At 44.9% G+C, this 25,580-nt stretch overlaps 1 protein-coding gene across 3 annotated transcripts in view; it reads left to right on the top strand.

Annotated features, from left to right (window-relative positions):
* Window positions 1-25,580, top strand: part of EDIL3 (EGF like repeats and discoidin domains 3) — a 491,890-nt gene that overhangs the window by 303,935 nt on the left and 162,375 nt on the right. For all 3 annotated transcript variants that reach the window (XM_008261919.4, XM_051854033.2, XM_051854034.2), the window contains one exon: window positions 12,415-12,596. In XM_008261919.4, coding sequence (XP_008260141.2) covers window positions 12,415-12,596 — 182 coding nt within the window. The remainder of the gene's footprint in view (window positions 1-12,414; window positions 12,597-25,580) is intronic.

Raw genomic sequence — 25,580 nt, 5'->3', positions numbered from 1 at the left:
CTCCCCAAATGGCCGCGATGGCCAGAGCTATGCCAATCCACAGCCAGGAGCCAGGTGCTTCTTCCTGGTCTCCCACGTGGGTGCAGAATTCTAAGCACTCCAGCCATCCTCCACTGCCTCCCTAGGCCACAGCAGAGAGCTGGACTGGAAGAGCAGCAACTGGGACTAGAACTGGCGCCCATATGGGATGCCGGCACCACAGGTGGAGGATTAATTCTAGTGTGCCACGGCACTGGTCCCAGAAAGTTCTTTCTTTTAAAAACTTTAAAAAAAATAGCACCTGATTTTGACGTGTCTCTGAAATTTGTATACATTTATTTTTAAATATAACTCTATAAAAAAAGATGTATTTATTTGCTTAAGCATCAGGCTGAACTATATAGCAGTAATGCATTCTGTTGAAATATGCCAGGAAATAGCACTTTATCCCATTATGGGAACTTTGTTGAACACAGCTAATGTTTCATACTTATTTAACACTAGGAGACTTAAATTTAGGTTTAAGATTTTTAAACATCTCTACTTGTTTAAAATGTGTACATTCATTAGTAGGTTGTCTTGATCCAAATTCTAGAGGTGTTTTTTTTTTCTATGAACATTGTCCAACAAGAAAATAAGTATTTAACTGGGACATGACACAATATCAGAGTCTATTTTGGTATTTAGGTGACAAATTTGAGAAGCAGCAGCGGTAACATTTCTTATTTCAATAGGCAGATCCAAGTTCATTGCATTATAAGACAGATCCAGTAGGAACCTCTATGGAATGAGCAATAATGTATGAAAGGCTGCAAGTCTGTAATAAAATTGTTACTCTTTTAAATTCTCCTGGGATTTTTGGTAAAGCATGCTTTATTTTAGTGGCTTTGTGTTTGTTTACAATTCTGTGCTGATATACCTGTTCCAGGACCAGCAAAGTCACTCTAAATGCAATACTCAAATCCTTCAGTGGTGCTTCTGTCTTTAGGGATGTTGGGTTAGTAAGTGCATATTATTAAGAACATGTCTTCTATCTCAACTATGAACTGGAAATACTGGCAAAATAGATAATTTGCCAACAGGAAAACCAGCAGGCTGTGATATTTAGGGCAGACTTAAAAATTACTTGCAGGAATGCGTAGTTTCCTGTTCTAGCCCCAGTTCTTTCCAGATCACACAGGTAAGTAAAAACTATTCATCTGCTAAATGACAACCGTTGCTTAGATTTTTTAGGATTGAGTACATAATATGAATGTCTGTAGAATTCAAATGAGCCAGTCACCTAGTGCACACTTCCAGACTCTGTTAACTCTGCCTTTCCTTCCACAACTCCCCTACGTGTGCCCTTCAGAGAGAGCTCATGTGGGCCACCTTTCCACCTGTAGGGCTTTCTGTTTCATCTTCTAGAATTTCCTGTGACCCTGGGGCCACTGATACTTTCATACTTGGCCCGAGATAAAACCCAGTGTGAAGAAAAATGTAACCACATTGTACAGAGAAAAAAATTGGCTATGTGTAGTAGATAAATAGATTTGGGACTGTGACCTCTCTCCCAATACCAACTAGTATCTGGCATGCCAGTATTATTACTTCAGAACAAAGTGTCAGAGGCAGTACCTTGTGCTACCTACTCTAGTAGGCAACTGCCAGAAAAAAAAAATCACAGAAGAAGTAAAGAACTAAAAAGCATGGCTGTGTGTGTTCGCGTGGCGAGTGCTGTTTGTTGACATCAGATACTCAGCTTGTGTGTCTTCAAGCACCTGCATGTTTCTAGGTTTGACCGTGGCGTTTCCCCCCTTCCAGCTCCTTCCTGTGCAGGTCAGGTTCTGCTGGCAGGGAGGAAGAGGGCACATTCTCAGCATTTGGAAGTCCCAGGTTTCTGCCCACACAGAAAAACCATGTTGTTAGGCTCCACTGGTGCGAGGTGAGCTGTGCAGTGGAAGCGGATGCCCGAGTTGAGGTTCCCGAAGACTCGCCTGGCTGCCAAAGGTGCATTTGGCCCTTGAAAAACTCCTATGTTCTTGTGTTTTGGAAGAGTGTATCTTAGGCAAACTAAAGTGGACTCTTGCTGTCCTAAAGCAACCCTGTTTATTATGGGAAGATGATAATCTTATTACAGTTTATTGACTTTTGTGAATTATCTCCACAAGAAATGTGGCCTTTGAGTAAGAATCCATCAGCTCTGCTATGCAAACAGCACTTTGTGCACCAGTGTGCTCACAGACCAGCTCTGGGGAGCATTAATGGATAATTTCCTGTTACGGTGCTACTTAGTCATGGCTCTAACTTTTTTTTTTTAATTCAAAACAATTAATTTAAACTGATAATGTATCATAATTGGCTTCAGATAAAACAGTGTGAAGCAAAGCACAAATGTATTTTCCAGGAAAGTAGCTAGATGGCCGATAATCGAATTTGTAGCTGTATGAATGCTGTTTTCATTCCAAATATTACATTTTCCCTACCTCCAGGACTTGATTCTTGTATGTTTTCAAGCACACCAGGAAAGCACTTCCGATTTTAACTCCTATCCAATATGTTGAATGCTTAGAATGATAATATCTATATTCAGAAGATTAACTCAATTCCAAACAAGGAAGATAAGTAATTCCAAGAAGCTACGGTTTGTTTTAATTTGCTTTAACCTATAATGCTGACAGCTGCCAATCTGCAAGGCACTGTGTGTGCCTACTGCTTTGGAAATCTAAACAATGCACAAGGCATGAATTCTACCTTTAAGAAGTTTATTATCTATGAGAAAAAGATAGGCAGACATGCTTATTTGTTATCATTTAACCTGGACAGCTTCTGAGATTTCAGATATGGAGAAACAAAAGAATTCAGTTCCTGGTAGAATGTGGAAAATGCTTTTGTGGCCAATTATTTCAGATTCACAGTTTCTTACGGTTGTGAAGAAAATAAGCATTTGTTTAAGCTAAGAAGCCCAACCGACACAAAGAAAAATAGCCTTTGCTCTGACGTGCACATGCATTTTAGCTGCAATCCAGATAAGCTCTGCTATTTCTGTAAACAATTTTGATGATTTCACAGTTGCTAGTTTCCCTAAGCAAGGTCCCTTTGTGAAGTTGGTTTCCTGGCACTCTCCAGGTGTGGGGACAAACAACTATTGCCCAATGGGACCTTGCGTCCTTGCAAAGTGATTCCCAGTGGTCCTGCCACCAGGGGCTGCTGTGCAGGGATCCGTGGGTGCAGGAGAGGGAAGGCTGCATCCTGCCTGTTGCCTTCACATCCCCAGCTTGGGTCCAGAGAGCTCCTTGCCACCTCCGCTGTCTGCTGAAGCCAGAGTGGAATACTCAGCCCCAGTGTCTGGCTCTGCTTCTGTTGTCATTCCTTGTCTTCTTTCTTTGACACAACTTCCTACCACGAAAGACTGACAGCCTTGAAAGACATCAGATGCAGTGTGTGTCAGGCTAGGGTGCTAAGATCTAACAGCAAGAAAAATACATGCATACATACATCCATACATACTTCACTGTGCTTTTCAGCTCCCAGGCCTCGGTGGGAGAAATAGTGGCCTTGCTCCCTCCCTCACCCACCTACAGCCTGGTCTCAAGATAAGCCTGCCATAAACCAAACACCAGGAATCAGAGAAGCCATGGTCCAGGCGGCACAGAGGGAGCTAGCGTCCGCGTCAGCATTAATTTCTGCAGTCCTGGAGGTCGTCAGGTGCCCACTCACTGGGGCGGGCGCTCAGCAGAACTGTCACGCTATGCTAAGCACAGCGGATAGACCACTGCTCGGGGGAAGGGAGGAATGGAGATGCTGAAGGGAGATTGGTTTCCGCCGCGGGTTTAATTGGAAGCCCTTTCATTCTGAAGATGTCTGGGTACGGAGATAGAGCAAATGAGAGCCGTGCGCCTGTGCTAAGGATTCAGCCGTGCATCGCCCCCATTTGAAAGGCGGCAGGCTCCCGAGCGAGATGCGAGACTTCTTGACGCACGGCTGCAAGATCAATCAGATGCAGGCAGCCTTCTGTGGCACGCTCCCCGGCATGAGCGTGCACAGTGAGTGAGGAGGACCTCCCTTTGAAACCCTCTGATTCACACCCAGAGTCTCTCTGGGGAGGGCACTGGAGTCTGAGCCCTGCAGGCCAGTGTGGGGAGCAATCCGGACTGGACTGAGTTACTGGAATTAAGACTTATTCTATGCATCTGCTCTCCCACAATATGGCGCTGGGAGAGGAGTAAACAGCTTCCGCACAGCTGCCTCCAGTTCAACTAATAAACTGTAGGACTTGCTCCTGATTGGAGGAGAGCAGCGTACTCGGCGTGTGGGCAGCCGAGTTGGGATTGGCGGAGGAGGACTATAAAGGAGGAGAGAGACGGCATGCACCAGGGAACATCTAAGGGGAACATCTAGCTGAAGGAACACCTGTGCAGCCCCCGAGAAGAGCCGGCCGGCGGTGTGCCGCTCCCCTGCGGAAGTGGGGAATGTGGCCAGGGGGAACTGCCCTTCCACGGAGGTGGAAGGGATAGTAGCCAACCCGGGAAGAACCAGCAGCAAACCCGGGGAGGGCCGAGCAGACGAAAGAACAACGCAGGGTCCAGTGTCGTTCCTCCACGAAGAGGGGGAGCGACATAATGGTGCCGTGACTCGGATATGAAGCCTAGGCAGGGCTTAGTGTTGCTCCTCCACGAAGAGGGGGAGCGACAGGCCAGGTGCAATGTCCCGGTGTGCAGCGTAGTTGGTCTGAGCGTGCGTGTCTGCAGTCAGAAGTCACCTCCAGTGCAGTGCGACAGACTTGAAGCGCCTGTCCCCTTGATGCCCCCAAAGCCTCGGAGAGTCCCTGCCACACGGGACTCATTAGTTAGCGATTCTTTTTACACTCCACGAGAGCAAGTACAGTACCAGAGCTGCGTCAATGCACGTGCCCTAGCTGGGAATTCCAACGACCTATGACACTACTGCCTGCTTCTGCTGCGCCCCACGCACTGTGTCTCAGCCTGGATCAGTGTGCCACTGCACCCACGCCAGGGTGACGACGGAGAATGTCAGAAATACCTGTGCATGCTGGGTGGCGGCTCATTGAAGGGAGAGAGAGCTACCAGCCATCGGAGACACCCCGCCCCCCCACACACACACTTGTTTTTTATTGGTAAAAAGGTGCTCTCAGCAAAAGAGGCAAAAATTCTAAAGAAGGCCTCTATACCCGTGTACTCGTAAGACAACGTGGCTGAAAATGACTTCAGAATCTTCAAATGAATTATGCAAGTCAGATAGTACCGTGCTGCCTGCAATTGTTAGTGTCTGTTTATCTTTCGTGTTTATTTTAAAAGGAATTTCACGCCTTCCAGATATTTTCTGCGGCTGAAATCAAAGCTCGCGGTAGACGCCCTAAGGAAGCAACCCCCCTGCCTGCACAGAAGGGTCCAGCTTCACCAGATGGAGGCGCGCACGCGCAGAGCGTGGGGCGTGGCTGGAGCCAACAGGCAGCCTTCTCCCTTCCGCGTGTCCCTGTAGCCTTGTTCATGGGGGCCCAGTTAGTGAGATCTTGGGGGACGCAAGCAGCCGCTCCCAAGGTGAACCCGGCAGCAGGATCATTTCTGATCAGTTATGAGGGAGGAAGCAGGGTCTGTGTTGTCGTTTGCTAAGCACACAGTTGGCAGGTGCACAACCTGTTCTGTGTGGAACCTTAGAAACCCAGATGGTTCATGTTCCTCCACCACCGCAATCTGATCCTTATGAACTCTGCCCCAGAGTCTGCCTTGAACGCTTCCTCTGCTTCACCCCCACCTTCAGGTGTGCATCACTTTTCACCTGGACCATTGGTAACAGTCTGTTAATTGTAGCTCTGTCCCTTTTTAAGTGGACCCTTCATGCTACAGTAAGAATGATCTATTTTCCACGAATACCTGGCCATAGTCAGAATCCTTCGAAAGCTCTCGGTCACTGCTAGCATCAGGTCCTACCAGCAGGCTCTCTAGCGAAGCAGTCTAGGGTCTGTCTCCTTTGCCCCCTCTCATAGCCTTCCCCCAGCAGCCCAGCTTGGTCCAGGGAGACCGAATCACCTCTGCTTCCCCATCCTACTAGACCATCTCCTGCCTGGGTCCCCTCTCTGCCTTCTCCACTGTGCTCCCTCCTGCTGTTTCCGTGGAAACCCTTCCATGAGCCATAGGCTGGGTGTGATCCCCTCTGCCGTTCTCAGAGTCCTGTGCACCTGTCAGCACCACATCCACCGTGTTCCGGGAAAACGTTCTCTTTTCTGTGCATCTCCCCCACTGGCTGGACGAGCCTTCAGGGAAGCAGTCCTGTACACCTAGCCCCTGCTTCCATTCAGGGATGGACTTCCGGGTCACGTGTCCAAAAGGGCATCTGTGATCTTTTGATGCATCCTCACGGGATTCATCACTCTTATTCCTCAGGGCACTTGCCACCTCACGGTGTCGTCTTGCTTACTTACGGTGTGTGTTTGTCATTTCTCTCCTCGCTGGGACAGAGGACCTTCTCATACTTAGAACACACTGTCTAGAAAAGCGCTTACTATGGGCAAAGATTTCGGAAAATAGTGTTTTTAATACTGAATTAAATGAATGGAGAATAAGTGAATGGATAGACTTGAGGAATTACTGAGCACAAAATAAGAGATAAGTAAACTGGTCAGCGTTGAATGAGCCCATCCATGTCAGACATGCAGCCTGGACGCCAGTGATGGTATCAGGCTGGTTTCCGGACACCTCCGGGGACACGGATCATCGTAGACCCTCGATGTTTACTTGGGTGGCTCCCTGCCGTACTGGACCTGTTGCTTGAATGGTTTACACCTTGTGGAAGCTCTGTAGCAACCCTCATGCCTTCTGCATGTTCCCTCCGTATTCACCCTCCTGTTATCTTCCCTGTGGGTGTAGTACACATGCCCCAAGTGAAGTCACAGCACAAGAGAGAGATCAGAGTCTGTCTTTGAAGAATTACTGCATTTTTCCCTCTGAATCCCAGACTCGGACTTTACAATTTTAATTTCCCTCTCACAAGTTTCCTCACTGATGAAATCGGTGCAATACCTCCCTTTCCTTGAAGTGCAAGTATGATTTTGAAGATGCCATGAGGAGATTCATGTGGACGGGCTTTCCAAGCTTCAGGGTTCTCACCCAATATTAATTGTCTCATCAGTTACTGTTGCATACCTCTCCTTTCCATTAGTGATAGTGATAGCAATGCATATCGCTGTATTATCTTTCTAAGAGTCTTATTGATTAGGGCTCGCATTGTGGCATAGTGGGTAGGGGCCATTGCCCGTGATGTTGCCGGTTCATGTCCCGGCTGCTCTTCTTCCAATCCAGCTCGCCTTCTGGTGGCCTGGGAGAAGCAGTGGAAGATGGCCAAGTGTGTGGGTCCCTGCTGTCCACATGGGAGACCTGGAGGGAAATCCAGGACCTGGAAACTTCACAGGCTCATACTTCATTCAAGAACCCTTGACACTGTCATGTTTCCTCTGGTGGATTTTTTTCTGCCTGTATATGCAAGTGGCAGAGTTCATATGTGAATGTTGTTAAATTTTTTTCCTTAAAAAAAAAGTGAAATTGAAGACTGTCAAAAGAAAAGCTCACTGCAAGGAATAGCTCTAACTTTTGTAAATACTTTGTACACTGTACAGATCCAGATAATTTTTGAAAGATTTCTTGGGCTGGCACTGTGGCTCATTGCGGTGCCGGCATCCTATATGGGTACTGGGTTCTAGTCCTGGTTGCTCCTCTTCCAGTCCAGCTCTCTGCTGTGGCCCGGGAGGGCAGTGGAGGATGGCCCAAGTGCTTGGGCCCTGCACCCGCGTGGGAGACCAGGAGTGTGGGGAGCAACCCGGACTAGACTAAGTTACTGGAATTAAGACTTATTCTATGCATCTGCTCTCCCACAATATGGCGCTGGGAGAGAAGAAAACAGCTTCTACACAGCTGCCTCCAGTTCAGCCAATAAACTGTAGGACTTGCTCCTGATTGGAGGAGAGCAGCGTACTCGGCGTGTGGGCAGCCGAGTTGGGATTGGCAGAAGAGGACTATAAAGGAGGAGAGAGACGGCATGCACCAGGAACATCTAAGGGGAACATCTAAGGGGAACATCTAGCTGAAGGAACACCTGTGCAGCCCCCGAGAGAGCCGGCCGGCGGTGTGCCGCTCCCCTGCGGAAGTGGGGAAGGTGGCCAGGGGGAACCGCCCTTCCACGGAGGTGGAAGGGACAGTAGCCAACCCGGGAAGAACCAGCAGCAAACCCGGGGAGGGCCGAGCAGACGAAAGAACAGCGCAGGGTCCTGTGTCATTCCTCCACGAAGACGGGGAGTGACACAGGAGGAAGCACCTGGCTCCTGGCTTCAGATCAGCATAGCACCAGCCATAGCGGCCATTTGGGGGGTGAACCAATGGAAGAAAGACTTACTTTCTCTCTCTCTCTCTCTCTCTCTCTCTCTCTCTCATTGTCTGTAACTCTACCTGTCAAAATTTTAAAAAAGTTAAAAAACTCTAAGAATGAATATGAATGACTGAGATTATGACAAAAAATCAGATCCTTGTGGTAAACTATGCAAATATATTTTCTAAATCACTCATTGGTATTTGCCTTATATGATAATGGAATAGTTGAGACCGGTGTGCTTGCTGATAGGTTAGCTAATACAGGAAGGTTATGGATGAACAGTTTGCTCCAAGTACTGGCTGAATAGTGTGGCCTGAGATGTGCTTTCTCTTTTACAATGATTGTATTTTCATTGGGGATGTGCAGGTCAGCACAGTGTCTTTAGAAACACATGATGAGGTGGTGTAGAGCTGTTTCCCAGGGTGTCATGCAGCTTGACTAGTCAAGGCTGGCGCTCCAGCTCTGCCAGTCTACTTAGTGGCCTGCAGTAAATGACCGCCCTGCCTGCTGCATTTTTTTCCATCTCAGTGTTGCACAAATCAAGGAGAATTGCTCTTGAGGGTCCTTTAATGGCAATATTCTTCAAAAGCCACGCTCCCACAGTGCTTAACATCAAACAGAATGCCATAGGGAACATTGCTTACTACTTTCATGGAGTCTGTTCAGATCAGGACCTTTGAAACAGAAGGCAAAACAAGGATCCAGAGAATCCACATTTAAGGTTGTCAACATTGTGGACTGTGACAACCAGCGTTTCATCAGCAGCTCCTGATACCGCAACGAATGGCTTCTTAATTTAATGACTTCCAAGTGATGGAGTGTACCCTCCTAAAGCGTTAGCAGTGCTAATTATATGTTTTAAAAGACCTTGTTACTTAGATTTAACATGAGTGATTTTTTTTTGTCAATTGTAGAGGTGCAGTGTTTGGGGTATTAATGTCACCTTTACTAAAAAAGTCTGCTTATGGTGATTACTTATCTTTATATTAGCATCTTCTGTATAATCAGTGTGTACAGGTATTAAAGCTATTGGAGAGATGTTTGTCATGTGTCAGGAGGTACTAACTCTCTGAGCATGGAATAGAAACACAGCAAAAAGGATGGAACCAAAAAGAAACGCCTTCATAATTTTCCACAGCATTGTAATGCAGCTGCAGAATTCTTGCCTCCAAGTTTTCCAACTCCTATTTAGTTACTGGAAATGAATGATTACAAATAGTAATTGGGAATTAAAATGTGATTGATGGCATTCAAAATCAAGGTGACTTACATATGCTGAACTTAAAATGGACAATAGCCTCATTTATTCAGGAATTCAGATAGAGTGTTGTGTTAAATTAACAGGGTTTTCATAGTTATACAATTTCAAATTTATAAGAAGTTGAATATAATGTATAAATTAAGAAAATCAAATGTTTCATTATATAATCTTATTCTGAATTTTAAAAACTGAACTTAAATGTGCTGACAAAATCTTATAAAATATTAATAAATTCAAATATTTGCATAACTATAACTATGATGTATAGATAAAATTTTTCCTAATTTTAAAAACTAAATACATTTGGTATTTCAAGACATAGCTTTTGAGAATATGATACTTCATATTGTTATTTACGATTTTTGTTAGGAAAGTTTGTTTCCAAGTCTATCCTGTAGAATTGTGAATTTTGCACTACAAATACTAGATAAATATTTTAATATCTTGATTTACTGCATGGGGTTTCAGAGTTTATCTGACCTCTTCATGTTCCACAATTTGTAACATATCACAATTCGATAATTGTAAGTGTTGACTTACAATTTATACATTGTCCTCTTTTATGGAAACATAACTGATGGTGCTTACACTAATTAAAGTTTAAAAGTTTAAGGTGGTAAAAATTGCCAGATTTTTACTGAAAACTCGGATGCATGATAGTCAAGAAAAAGAGAGAATGAATCAACAGATGTTTATTGACATTTTATGATTTACAAGACATGCTAATTTCTGGGAATACACGATATGATATAGATGTTTTTTGTTTATGATTGGTTTATTATTTGAAAGGCAGAGTTACAAAAAGAAGGGAGACAGATCTTCCTTCTTCTGGTTCACTCCCCAATTGGCTGCAGTGGCTAGAGCCAGCCCAAAAGTCCAAAGCCAGGAGCCAGGAGCTTCCTCAGTATCATCCACAAGGGTGCAGGGGCCCCAGCTCTTGGGCCATCCGTTGCTGCTTTCCCAGGCACATTGTCAGGGATCTGGATTGGAAGTGGAGCAGCCAGGACGCAAACCATTGTCCATCTGAGACGCTGGCACCACAGCAGCAGCTTTCCTGCTATGCCACAACACCAGCTCCAAGATAGGTTTTTAAAAACGATTTGATATGCTTCCAACTATAATTTGGGACATGCTCAGGCTGACTTGCCCCAAGTGGTGGAGTTGGAAGCATACCAGGGGATTCCAATTCAATCCCATCGTGGTGGCATGTACCAATGCCATCTCACTGTTCCAGGTGATCAATTTCAGTTCACAGTTGGTCATGGTGGAGGGACTGGGAGTCAAAGGGAGTACATAGACAAGTCTAGTACCTGCTAACGCTAACTGATGGAGTAAATAAAGGGGAGAGTGATCCAACATGGGAAGTGAGATACTCAGCAGACTCATAGAATGGCAGATGTCCTAAATAGCACTCTGGCCTCAGAATCAGCCCTAAAGGCACTCGGATCTGGCTGAAAAGCTCATGAGAGTATTTCAGGCATGGAAAGCCAAGACACTCTGGCAAAAGATCTCTGCGAGTAAGATCCCAGTGGAAAGAACAGGTCATCAAAGAAGGAGGTACCTTTCTCTGAAGGGAGGAGAGAACCTCCACTTTGACTATGACCTTGTCTAAACAAGATAAGAGTCGGAGAACTCAGAGGGCTTCCATAGCCTTGGAAACTCATGACTGGAGCATAGGGAGATTACTGATGCCATAGACAGGAGTGTCAATTGGTAAAGTCAACAACAGGAGTCACTGTGCACTTACTCCTCATGTAGGATCTCTATCCTTAATGTGCTGTACATTGAGATTTAATGCTATAACGAGTACTCAAACAATATATTTCACCTTGTGTTTCTATGGGGGTGCAAACTGTTGAAATCCTTACTTAATGCATACTAAACTGATCCTCTGTAAAAAAAAAAAAAAAAAAAAAAAAAAAAAAAAGAAATTATCAATTCCCAACTTGACTCTCACTGGGATTAAACATGTTAATAGGTCTGCTCTGATTTCATCATCATTTAAAAAATCATCTATTATTTTTCACTTTATGTTTCTGTGTGGGAGCAAACTGTTGAAATCCATACTTAATGTATACTAAGCTGATCTTCTGTATATTAAGATAATCGAAAATGAATCTTGATGTGAATGGAAGGGGAGAGGGAGTGGGAAAGGGGAGGGTTGTGGGTGGGAGGGACGGTATGGGGGGGAAGCCATTGTAATCCATAAGTCGTACTTTGGAAAATTATATGCATTAAATAAAAGTTTAAAAAAAAAAACGATTTGATTGCTTTTGATAAAAAGTATTCTGGCAGACATAGAAGAATTCTACATACTTGTGGAGTATCATGTGATAGTTAGATCTGTGTGTACGTTGTGTAATGTCCAGTCAGTATAAATATATGTAACTCCTCCAACATTTAACATTTCTTTAGGGTGAAAACCCAAAATCCTGTCTGGAAGTTTTTTTTCTATCTTTCTAGAGAAATACACATTATACCAACGTTCTAGTAGTCACCCTAATGTGCAATAGCGCCCCAGAACTTCTTACCTCTGTCTAACTGTAACCTAGTAAAGATCTTTTAAATTGAGAAGAGGCAGGCCTGCTAAGAGCTTCATGCTTTTGTTGACATGATCAACAAGCAAACGATGGTGGCACATCCGGCAGAACCTTAACACAGAGGGGAACGGCTCACTGGTACAATCCCCAGACACTTAAGAAATGCCTCGGGCCAGATCTCCGGCACGCCTCCCAGAGTACTGCGCCAACATCCCATGTTTCGCATGTGTGTCTCTCCCAACCCACTCACGTGTGTTCCTGCTCTGTTCACAGAATGCTCGGGCCCGTTGGGAATCGAAGGTGGAATCATATCTAATCAGCAAATTACAGCCTCGTCTACTCACCGGGCCCTTTTCGGGCTTCAGAAATGGTATCCCTACTATGCGCGTCTTAACAAGAAGGGGCTGATAAACGCCTGGACAGCTGCAGAAAATGACAGGTGGCCATGGATCCAGGTGAGGAACGGGGTGGGAACAGAGTCATTGCAGAAAGCACACACGGGCAGGAACTCGCAGAGTGCGACACTTGTTGGAGGTTGGGGGAAAAGGTGACTTGGGTAAGAGTCCAAGCCACTAACTCTGCCTGTCAAAAAAAAGTCCAAGCTGACTGCAGGGTTTCACATTTCTGAGGGCCCCAGAGCAGCCTTTTTGAGGAGTCTTTCAAAGAAAACGTGTTTCTCACCTGCCCCGTGTTCATTCACACGGTGCTAACTCTTAGCAGTGACTTAGGACACTTCTCTGAATCGTGGCCCCACGTGTGTGAGAATCAAGCAGACAGGATTTTGACAACAATGCCTCAGATGTCTACAGCACCTACTTTCCGTACTGAGAGGGGTTCAACCCGTAGGATGCTTTATGCTCCTTACCCATTTATTTTGTGAAGCAACAGACAATTCTGATATCGAAACGATACCCCAAAGATTCCCCAGATAACAGTAATGCCAGCCTCGGGTATTCTGTGCATTGAAATGCTTTCTGAGTGTTCAAACTGTAAACTGGATATAACGGGATGACAGAAAAATTACCCAGACTGGTATCTGTGAAAGAACATGCCTGTGTTATCAGGAGCATAGTAACAACTAATAAGGCACTGGTGTATACTAAAGCAAACTCGCAGTGTACTGGGAGGCCAGAGGCAAGGAAAACAGCATGGGGAGGAAACTTGAGAGCTAGGCCTTAGGAGGTGGCTTTCAGTAGAGAGCAGACGTCCAGGAAACAGCGTGATCAGAGGTGCTAGAGGAGAGCCATGAGAGACAAGAAGGCTGGGGGAGTGTTTCCAGGCTGGTGTGTGCGTTTTCTGTTGCTTGGGATTCAGACTAAAGGCTTTGATCCAATTTCATTGCAAGTGGAGCTATCATAGAAATTTTTCTTGTTCTTTTCATCTTGTCCTTCCTGAATTACTGCAGTTGGTTCCTTTACTTGGGCAGGTAGGGAAAGGGAGAGTATTAATCCACTTGCATCACTCCAGTAAGAGTGATTTTTCTTTTTTTTTTCAACCAGGAACCATTTATTTAAGGTTTACAAACTTGATGCATTTCATAAATACAATTTTAGGAACACAGTATTTCTTCCCACCAAACCCACATTCACACCCACACTCCCACACTTTCTCTTCCCTCTCCTATTTGCATTCTTATTTTTTTACTAACATCTATTTTCAGTTAACTTTATACACATAAGATTAATATACTAAGAATTCAACAAATAATATAATAAAAAAAACTGTTCCTCAACAGTTAAAAAGGGCTATTCAAAATCATTGCATCTCAAAGTGTCAATTTCACTTCTATAGATTACCTTTTAGGTGTTCTATTAATTATCACAGATCAGGGAGAACTTACGCTATTCATCCTTTTGGGAATGGCTTATTTCACTAAGTATAATGCTTTCTAGTTGCATCCATTCTATTGCAAATGACAGGATTTCATTTTTTGAGCACTGTGCAATATTCCATGGTGTACATATCCCATAATTTCTTCATCCAGTCTTTAATTGATAGACATTTCGGTTGATGCAATGTCTTAGCTATTGTGAATTGAGCTGCAGTAAATATGGAGTACATATGACATGGTGATTTCATTTCCCTTGGGTAATTCCCAGGAGTGGAGTGGCTGAATCATATGGTAGGTCTATATTCAGATTTCTGAGGTGTTTCCATACTGTCTTCCACCATGGCTTTACCAGTTTACATTCCCACCAACAGTGGATTAGGGTACCTTTTCCCCCACATGCTTGTCAGAATTTCTTGTTTATTGATTTCTTTATGAAAGCCATTCTAATGGGGATGGAGTAAAACCTTATTGTGGTTTTGATTTGCATTTCCCTGATGGCTAGTGATCCTGAGCATGTTTTCATGTGTCTGTTGGCCATCTGAATTTCCTCTTGAAAAACGCCCGTTGAGGGCTGGCGCCCTGGCTCACTTGGTTAATCCTCTACCTGCGGCGCTGGCATCCCACATGGGTGCCAGATTCTAGTTCCAGTTGCTCCTCTTCCAGGCCAGCTCTCTGCTGTGGCCCGGGAGGGCAGGGAGGATGGCCCAAGTGCTTGGGCCCAGCACCTGCATGGGAGGCCAGGAGGAAGCACCTGGCTCCTGGCTTCGGATCGTTGCAGCGCGCCGGCTGTAGTGGCCATTTGGAGGATGAACCAACAGAAGGAAGACTTTTCTCTATCTCTCTCACTGTCTAACTCTGCCTGTAAATAAAAAATAAAATGCCTGTTGAAGTCCTTTGCCCATCTCTTAACTAAGTTGTTTTTGTTGTTGTTGAGTTTCTTGAGTTCTTGACATATTCTGGAGATTAATCCTTTTTCAGTTGCATAGTTTGCAAATGATCTCTCATATTCCGTTGGTTGCCTCTTCACTTCCCTGAGTGTTTCTTTGGCAATACAGAAGCTTCTCAATTTGATGTAACCACACTTGTCAATTTTGGTTTTAATCATCTATACTTCTTTTTTTTTAAGATTTATATTTATTTATTTGACAGGTAGAGCTACAAACAGAGAGAGAAACAGAGAGAAAGGTCTTCCTTCTGTTGGTTCACTCCCCAAATGGCTGCAAAGGCCGGAGCTATGCCGATCTGAAGCCAGGAGCCAGGTGCTTCCTCCTGGTCTCCCATGGGGTGCAGGGTCCAAGCACTTGGGCCATCCTCCACTGTACTCCCGGGCCACAGCAGAGAGCTGGACTGGAAGAGGAGCAACAGGGACAGAATCCGGTGCCCATATGGAATGCTGGCGCCGCAGGTGGAGGATTAGCCAAGGGAGCCACGGCGCCGGGCCCTTGCCTGTGCTGCTAATTTTGACTAGTTTAGGGGCAGATGTTGTGGCACAGTAAGTTATACTTGTGATCCAGCATCCCACTAACATGCTTGGGAAAGCAGCAGAGGGTGGCTCAGGTATTTGGGTCCTTGCCATTTATGTTGGAGAACCCAATAGTTTCTGGCTCCTCGATTTGTCCTGGTCATGGATGTTTTGATCATTTGGGGAGTGAACCACTAATGGAAGATATCTCCCCCTCTCTCCCTCTCTCCCTCTCCCCCTCTCCCCCTCTCCCCCTCTCCCCCTCTTCCCCTCTTCCCCTTCTTCCCTCTCCTCCTCTCTCCCCCTCTCCTCCTCTCTCCCCCTCTGCTCTCTCCCCCTCTCCCCTTCTCTCCCCCTCTCCCCTCCTCTCTCCCTCTCCTCTTCTCTCTCCCTCTCTCCCCACCATCCACTCCCCCTCCCTCTCCCCCTCCTCCTGTCTTTCTGTTTTCTCTGCTATTCTTTGGAATAAATAAAAGTCTTAAAATATTTTGACTAGCTTAGTAGGCTTATTTATTACCTGTTTACCATATATTTTGAGTCAGAGAAACATAGATATCCTTGATGTGTCATGAGGAGGTATAGCACATAAAGGCTGATTTGCAGGTGTTTAATTAATAAAAAATTTATTTGTAGCCAAGGAGGAGGATTTCCTGACTGTAGGAACTGGACCCAAATCTTCTCCATATGTTGTACTAACTTTGTTGAGTCATGTAATGAATTTTTCTACATATTACATACTTTTTAAAAAAAAATCTAAGTAGTTTATGGCTACCTGAGGTTCTTGTTTTATGAATTTATGTTTGCATGCATATGCAGAAAATGATTCTTAAATTATATTAGAATATGGATTTTGGGCCTAGCTGTTATGATGGGTTGTCTACAACCCATGTCAAAGTGCCTGTGTTTAAGTTTTGGCTCTGCTCCTGATCCTGGCTTTCTGCTAATGCACACCCTGGATGTTAACAGGTGATGTTGTCACTCACATGAGAGAGCCAGATTGAGTTTCTGACACCTGGCTTCCTCCTGGCATATGGGGAGCGAATCAGCTGATTGGAGATCTCTCTCTCTGCTTGACTTTTTCAGTTTGCAGGCACACATACAGGAGACTTGCAGGTGTCATGCCAATAGCTCATTTCTACAGTTTCAATCACATAGTATTGACAAAACAAAATTTGAAATGGATGCAGAATAATCAGATAGCTGTATTCTGTTCACTAATGATCATTCCAGGGTTCTTTTTTAAATATTCTTTAGTAGACTATTCTGAAATGCATTTGTGGAATTGCCATCATGATGGAATTTTAGAAACTATTAAAATAATTCTTGGCCCATTTTTTCATTTTATTTTGTCATAATGGATTGCCTACTTAAACACAATACATCATTCTTGCATTCAAAGTATGAACTCAAAAGTCTCCTGATCCTATGCTTATGAGTAGAAATAACCCAAGTGGAGCAGGCCAATTCAGACAAATTTACACTGATGCAATTTTGTTTACAGTCTACCAGAAAACTTAACCACTTTAAGGACAGTGCGATGATGACGAGTATTATTTTCTTCTCATTGTGAAGATGGTAATGAATTCTTAGAGAAAAACAGTAACTCTGAAACATTTTGTAATAAAAGAAAAGTCTCGACCAGCGCCACAGCTTACTAGGCTAATCCTCTGCCTGCAGCACCAACACCCTGGGTTCTAGTCCCTGTTGGGGTGCCGGATTCTGTCCCGGTTGCCCCTCTTCTAGGCCAGCTCTCTGCTGTGGCCCGCAAGTGCAGTGGAGGATGGCCCAAGTGCCTGGGCCCTGCACCCACATTGGAGACCAGGAGGAAGCACCTGGCTCCTGGCTTCGGATTGGTGCAGCAAGCCAGCCGTAGCAGCCATTTGGGGGGTGAACCAACAGCAAAAGGAAGACCTTTCTCTTCTGCCTCCCTCTCTCACTGTCTAACTCTGCCTATCAAAAAAAAAAAAAAAAAAAGTCTCACATAGAACAGGTGAAATCTAAAAATTCATCTTTGTTATTCAATAAATACCTAGTGGTTGAGTTCAAAGCATACATTTGTTATTGTATTTAATAATATCCAAGTTATTTTCTTAAAATGAAAATGTTATCAGTGTCTTAGGATGAAATACTACTTACCAGGCTCTGGGAAGACTAATCACGGACTGAATTTCACGTGCTTAGGTACTGATTATTAATTGCTCTTGTCACTTAATTCTTTTATTTATATTCAGTCCTTCAAATGAAACATTTGAGTACTTTGCTTAAACCCAGTTATAATGAGCACAGTACCCCTCTAATGTGGCAGGAGTATGACCCTCATGCAATAATTAGTATTCGATTTAATTTTCTTCTTTGTCTCTCAATGAAAATTGAAATCACCATTTCATATTTGCACACTCAGAATGCAGTTACTCACAGCACCAAGATGCCCAGAGTTGGTTCTGGATTTAAAGGGTTAGTGGAGTAAATGCAGTTAAACAAGAATTTAGTTCTGTTTTGAAGGTTTTTCCCACCTATTTTTTTCACTTAGATTTTATTTTTCCCCAACAACTAAATAGCCACCACATTAAACACTACTTCGTCAGGATCCTGCCACTTCTATTTCTTATCTGACTGACGTTTTGGAAATAGAAACTCGGGACTGCAGTGAGATACCATGCCCCTCCAAGTTGAATGTATGTTATCAAATGGACAAAAGATAGCAAACGTTGACGAGGAGGCGGAGAAAAGGGAACTCCTGCACGCTGTTGGTGGGAACATAAATGAACACAGTCATTATGGAAGAACAGTATGGAGGTTCCTCAAAACACTAAAGACAGAATGTCCTTGTGGGGGCTGGCGCTGTGGCATAGACGGGTAAGGCTCCGCCTGCGATGCCAGCACCCCATGTGGATGCCTGCTTGAGTCCCCGCTGCCCCACTTGGGATCCAGCTCCCTATTAATGCACCTGGGAGAACACCAGAAGATGGCCAAGTGCTTGGGCTCCTGTACCCGCATGGGGACCTGGAGGAAGCTCCTGGTTTCAGCCTGGCCCAGCCCCTGCTGTTGCAGCCTTTTGGGAAATGAGCCAATGGGTGGAGGATCTCTCTCTTTCTCTCTCTCTGTTTCTTTTTCTCTCTCTCCCTCCTCTGCTGTATCTGTCTTTCAAATATATAAATACATAAATCATTTTTTTAAAGATTCATGTATTCATTTGAAAGGCAGAGTTATAGAGAGGCAGAGAGAGAGAAAGAAAGGTCTTCCGTCCTGCTGGTTCACTCCCCAACTGGCTGCAACGGCCAGAGCCCAGGCAATCTGAAGGCAGGAGCCAGGAACTTCCTCTAGTCTCCCACGTGGGTGCAGGGGCCTAAGTTCTTGGGCCATCTTCCACTGCTTTCCCAGGCCATAGCAGAGAGCTGAATTGGAAGTGGAGCAGCTGGGACTCGAACCAGTGCCCATGTGGGATGCCGGCACTGCAGGCAGCAGCTTTACCCACTACGCCACAGCATAGATCCATACGTACATAAATATTAAAGAACAAAAGTTCATGTGACCCAGCAAACCCACCACTGGATACCATACAAAGGAAGTCAGTCGGTCTGTGGAAGAGGTTTATTGCAGCACTGTTGACAATGGCAGCCATGGAAACAACCTGTGCCAACCACTGATGAATGGATAAAAACGTTATACACGTGGACCGCTATCCAGCCATGGGAAAGAATGAGACCCTGGCCATTTGTGACAACACAAATGGAACTGAAAGACATTACAGACAATGAAAGAAGCCTGGCACAGAAGTCCATAATCACTCTCGTGTGTGGAATCTGGAAGAGCCCGTCTCAGAAGGTGAAGGTAGAATAGTGGTTACCGGGGGCTGAGGAGCAAGGGGTCAGGGACTGGTAGGAAAACATTGGTCATTCGGTCCTTAGTGACAGTCAGATAACAGACATCCCAGTGCTGTGTTGCACAGTGGGATCACTGTGGACAATGCTGATGGCCTGTGTACTTCAAAAACATTAAGGGGCTTGGGGTGTTTGGAACACAAGAAATGACAAATGTTCGAGCAGATAAGCTCACCCTGTTTTGAGTATTGTACAAGGTATACATGTACTGCAACACCAAACAAATACGTGTAATTTTTATGTATTAAAAATGTGCTAAAGGAAACAGTACCTTTGCCCAGTTATGAAAATACATCTCTCATTATCTAAAAATATAAATCTTACTGGAGTGTGACTAACCAAGTGTAAAGTTAGTCAGAACGACTGTTTCCTATTCATTTCTAAAGATTATATCCCCAAGAGCTTTTGCTTTTGTTGGCTGTGTGAGGTAACTTTTTCTTTGATTTTAAGATGATTTGGGTTGCTTCTACAGTGAGCTTCTAGCCATTCACTTTCTCATCTGCTCAGCAAGTGTTTCCCGAATGAATGTTACCCTGCCCTTTGTCGTCCTCAAGCATCAGAAAAAAGGTACCTCCCTTCAGGGTGCCCCAACTCTAAGTGAAGAGGGTAACCGGAATATGACAAGTGTGGCCAGGTCCACGTGGTCTGCTAGCTGTCCTATTAGAATCATATTTTACTCTATCCAAACAGCCTGTTTCCAGTAGGACTTTCATTAAGCTAACAACTGTTAACATAATATTTATAGAGAGACATTCCCATTACACCATGTATTGCATAGCTAAACGATTGCTTGCTGATCTAATACTAATGCAATGCCATAATTTCCCTTTGAATATGAATTTACCAATAGTTGTTTCAGTGCTGGCTTTTAATCATTGAGAAAAATTAGCTGTGATCTCTCGCTTTAATTCATTACCCTTTAGAAACTCTGGCTGTAATCTTAACACCTTCCTTTTTCTGTATGCTGCAGAGTTGGTGAGGGGAAGAGATAGTTACTTCTCAAACTTGAATGTGCGCAGAGATCAAGGATCAATTGTTAGGAAGATAAATTCCTGGATTGTTCCACATATCTTCTGCAGGTTGTTCTCAGATTGTGCTGTGGAAATGCGTCTCATTGCTCGTCAGCTTGGCTTTATGCTGCATAAGCTATATTAAAAAATATGCTTTGTTTGATGACGCTGGAGTTTACTGTAGGGCCACTGGTTGGAGTCCTGGGCGCTCCATTTCCGCTCCAGCTTCCTGCTTGTGCTTTGGGAAGGCAATAGAAGATGGTCCCAGAGCTTGGGCCTCTTGCATCTGTGTGGGGACAATGAAGAAGCCCCTGGCTCCTGGCTTTGGTCTTGCTGTTGCAGCCATCTGGGGAGTGAACCAGCAGATGGAAGATTCTCTCTCTCTCTCTGTCTCTCTCTCTCTCTAACTCTGCCTTTCAAAAAAACAAACTAAATTTTAAAAAGAAGGAAATGTGAGGAAGGAGGGTGGTAGTACCTGCCCCATGAGCAGTTGGAACTGGAAGGGAGCAGAGCCACGCTGTGCGTGTTCTCAGTGCCCAGCTTGAGCTGCAATCCTGGGTAAGCATTAGTCATCACTCATGCCATTAGTCATTAGTCATGCAACCGCTGATGTTCCTACATGCCTACTAGATTCTTCCTTGTTACGAAACTTAAATTATTCAAAAGCAAAATGCACACGTGGCTTCTGCATTTTCAACAGAATAATAGTTCACATAGAATACGTGGCTCCAAAAGAGAGGTATGTACACACAAATCATGTCACAAATTTCTGCGCAATAAATCCATGCATGAATGTTTTCCTGGTTAACAGTGGGATTGAGACTGAGAAAGAAAGGAGTGAGCCAGTCACCTGCTTCTTTGCAGATCTCTGTCTATAATGTGTGTGAGAATGTTTTTAAAAGCTCAGAACTTACGAAGTAGATTTTGGTTTCTTGTTCTTAGGTTGCTTTCTCTGTACAGAGCCTGAGTCACAAAGAATCTAATCCATTTTTCCCGCTTACGCATTGAAGTGGAACTGTTCAAGTCTTTTTTTATTTTCCCTTGAAAACAAAATTACATTCCCAGATATACTCCTGTCTAAAATAACTTATCTTAGATGAATTATATCTGGGCATTAATATTGCTTCTTACAGTAGTTTTTTAAAAAACTGATCCCAGATGGAAAATTGCTATTTTCATTTGTTTTTTTTTTTTGAGGGAATATTTCCTACCTTTTCTTTTTTTTTAACTTTTATTTAATGAATATAAATTTCCAAAGTACAGCTTATGGATTACAATGACTTCCCCCCCACAACGTCCCTCCCACCCACAACCCTCCCCTCTCCCACTCCCTCTCCCCTTCCATTCATATCAAGATTCATTTTCGATTATCTTTATCTACAGAAGATCAGTTTAGCATACATTAAGTAAAGATTTCAACAGTTTGCTCCCACACAGAAACATAAAGTGAAAAATAATAGATGATTTTTTTAAATGATGATGAAATCAGATCAGACCTATTGTCATGTTTAATCCCAGTGAGAGTCAAGTTGGGAATTGATAAAATTGATAATTTCTTCTTCTTTTTTTTTTTTTACAAAAGATCAGTTTAGTATACATTAAGTAAAGCTTTCAACAGTTTGCACCCCCATAGAAACACAAAGTGAAATATACTGTTTATGTACTCGTTATAACATTAAGTCTCAATGGACAGCACGCTAAGGACAGAGATCCTACATGAGGAGTAAGTGCACAGTGACTCCTGTTGTTGACTTTACAAATTGACACTCCTGTTTATGGCATCAGTAATCTCCCCATGCTCCAGTCATGAGTTTCCAAGGCTATGGAAGCCCCTTGAGTTCTCCGACTCTTATCTTGTTTAGACAAGGTCATAGTCAAAGTGGAGGTTCTCTCCTCCCTTCAGAGAAAGGTACCTCCTTCTTTGAAGACCTGTTCTTTCCACTGGGATCTCACTCACAGAGATATTTCATTTAGTTGTTTGTTTGTGTGTGTGTGTGTGTTGTTTTGTTGTTGTTGTTGTTGTTGTTGTTGTTTTTGCCAGAGTGTCTTGGCTTTCCATGCCTGAAATACTCTCATGGGCTTCTCAGCCAGATCCGAATGCCTTTAGGGCTGATTCTGAGGCCAGAGTGCTATTTAGGACATCCGCCATTCTATGAGTCTGCTGAGTATCTCGCTTCCCATGTTGGATCACTCTCCCCTTTATTTATTCTATCGGTTAGTATTAGCTGGTACTAGACTTGTTTATGTGCTCCCTTTGACTCTTAGTCCTTTCATTATGATCAATTGTGAACTGAAATTGATCACTGGGACTAGTGAGATGGCATTGGTACATGCCACCTTGATGGGATTGAATTGGAGTCCCCTGGTATGTTTCTAACTCTACCATTTGGGGCAAGTCAGCCTGAGCATGTCCCAAATTGTACATCCCTTCCCTCTCTTATTCCCACTCTTATGTTTAACAGGGATCACATTTCAGTTAAATTTCAACACTTAAGAATAACTGTGTATTAATTACAGAATTAAACCAGTCATATTAAGTAGAGCAGACAAAAAAAAAAGCTACTAAGAGGGATAATGTATTAAGTTGTTCATTAACAGTCAGGGCTATGCTGATCAAGTCACCGTTTCTCATAGTGTCGATTTCACTTCAACAGGTTTCCTTTTTGGTGTTCAGTCAGTTGTCACCAATCAGGGAGAACATGTGGTATTTGTCCCTTTGGGACTGTCTTATTTCACTCGGCACGATGTGTTCCAGATTCCTCCATTTTGTTGCAAATGACTGGATTTCGTTGTTTCTTACTGCGGTATAGTATTCTAAAGAGTACATATCACATAATTTCTTTATCCAGTCTACCATTGATGGGCATTTAGGTTGGTTCCAGGTCTTGGCTATTGTGAATTGTGCTGCAATAAACATTAGGGTGCAGACCACTTTTTTGTTTGCCAATTTAAATTCCTTTGGATAAATCCCAAGGAGTGGGATGGCTGGGTTGAACTGTAGGGTTATTGTGGGGAGCAACCCGGAGTGGACTGAGTTACTGGAATTAAGACTTATTCTATGCATCTGCTCTCCCACAATATGGCGCTGGGAGAGAAGAAAACAGCTTCTACACAGCTGCCTCCAGTTCAGCCAATAAACTGTAGGACTTGCTCCTGATTGGAGGAGAGCAGCGTACTCGGCGTGTGGGCAGCCGAGTTGGGATTGGCGGAGGAGGACTATAAAGGAGGAGAGAGACGGCATGCACCAGGAACATCTAAGGGGAACATCTAAGGGGAACACCTGTGCAGCCCCCGAGAGAGCCGGCCGGCGGTGTGCTGCTCCCCTGCGGAAGTGGGGAAAGTGGCCAGGGGGAACCGCCCTTCCACGGAGGTGGAAGGGACAGTAGCCAACCCGGGAAGAACCAGCAGCAAACCCGGGGAGGGCCGAGCAGACAGAAAGAACAACGCAGGGTCCTGTGTCGTTCCTCCACGAAGACGGGGAGCGACATAATGGTGCCGTGACTCGGATAGGAAACTTAGGAGGGAAGAAACGGGAAGAAGTGGGAAAATATCGGAGAGAGAGACTAGCAAACAGCCTAGGGAAAAGCCAGACGAAAAAGGTGCCGGAAGAAGCTATTGAAAGCCTAGGCATAGACTCAGATACGGACTATGGGGGAAGCTGGGAGAAATCTCTAAGGTCGAAAGCGAAAGTGAAAGCTAAAACAAACAGACTCGGATACGGACTGTGGGGAGAAGCCAGGAGAAATGAGGGAGGAATATTGTTGGAAGAAAACTTAGGGAAACATACCGGGTAGAGAAAAATATGTTAGGGAAATTGAAGCCGCGGGGGGCAGGCCGAGGCGGAGACGAAAGCTACTTTGGGATTCTCAAGTTAGCCCGGGAATAAGGGGCGAAAAGTTAAAACCAGAAGCGGAAACGTAAGCCAGGTTGGAATCCGTCTGATTAGCCCGGGGAGCAAAGGACGGGAAGCCAAATCGTGGGGCGGAAACGTGAGCTGGGTTGAATTCGCCAGGTTAGCCCGGGGAACTTAGATTGAATACTAGTGGCGGAGACGTGAGCTGGGGCTGTATGACTCGCGGAGGCTGCCGCGCGCAGAGAGAGCGTGTGGGGCACAAGTAGATAGGGAACGCTGGGCTAGTGCGAGACCGCGGAGTGTGCGCGCGAAGCCGAGCCGCGCAGAGCCGGGAAGCCGCGCAGGTGAGAGAGGTGCGGGCTGAAGCGGCTCAGAGCCGGGAAGCTGCCGCGGGGCGAGTGCCGAGAAGCAGCCTCGGGGCGGGCGCCAGGAAGCCGCAGGGATAAGAGAAACAGAAGTTTAGAAGTAAAATGAGAGAAATAGGAATGCTGGAAGATAGAAGTAAAATGGGAGAAATAGGAATGCCCGGAGATAGAGAAATAGAGAAATAGAAAGGCCTCCCCTCAACATGGCAATGAGAGAGCTTGGATTCGGTCTGCCTGATTAGGGAGGTGGTGAGCACCTGCGGGCGGCTAGCAACTTACGCGCCGCAGGTCACCGAAGACAGGCATGAATTAACATCAATAGTCTCCCCACAATACCGCAATGAGAAGGCTTGGATTCGGTCTGCCTGATTAGTAAGGCGGTAAGCACCAGCAGGCAGCTCGACCAGAGTATGAGCTGCAGGTCACCGAAGATAGGCACGAATTAACACCAATAAGTTTCCCCACAATATGGCAATGAGAAGGCTTGGATTCGGTTTGCCTGATAGGGCTTGTAAGCACCTGCAGGCAGAGCAGAGCATGCGCTGCAGGGCACTGAACACAGGCACGCATCAGCGCCTAAGAACCTCCTCACAACATGGCGAAGAGAGGACCCGGATTCGGTTTGCCTGATTGATAGGACTTGTAAGCACCTGTGGGCAACTCTAGCAAGTAGAGCAGAGTGTGTGCCACGGGACACCGAAGACAGGCGCGTATCAACGCCAAAAAATAAAAAGAAAGCGGGATCTGTGGGGAGCAACCCAGACTGGACTGAGTTACTGGAATTAAGACTTATTCTATGCATCTGCTCTCCCACAATATGGTGCTGGGAGAGGAGAAAACAGCTTCTACACAGCTGCCTCCAGTTCAGCCAATAAACTGTAGGACTTGCTCCTGATTGGAGGAGAGCAGCGTACTCGGCGTGTGGGCAGCCGAGTTGGGATTGGCGGAGGAGGACTATAAAGGAGGAGAGAGACGGCATGCACCAGGAACATCTAAGGGGAACATCTAAGGGGAACACCTGTGCAGCTCCCGAGAGA

This window comes from Oryctolagus cuniculus, chromosome 14 (genome assembly GCF_964237555.1).
Source record: "Oryctolagus cuniculus chromosome 14, mOryCun1.1, whole genome shotgun sequence".
NCBI lineage: Eukaryota > Metazoa > Chordata > Mammalia > Lagomorpha > Leporidae > Oryctolagus > Oryctolagus cuniculus.
The sequence above is the reverse complement of the archived record's forward strand: the minus strand, read 5'-3'. Positions and strand labels throughout refer to the sequence as shown.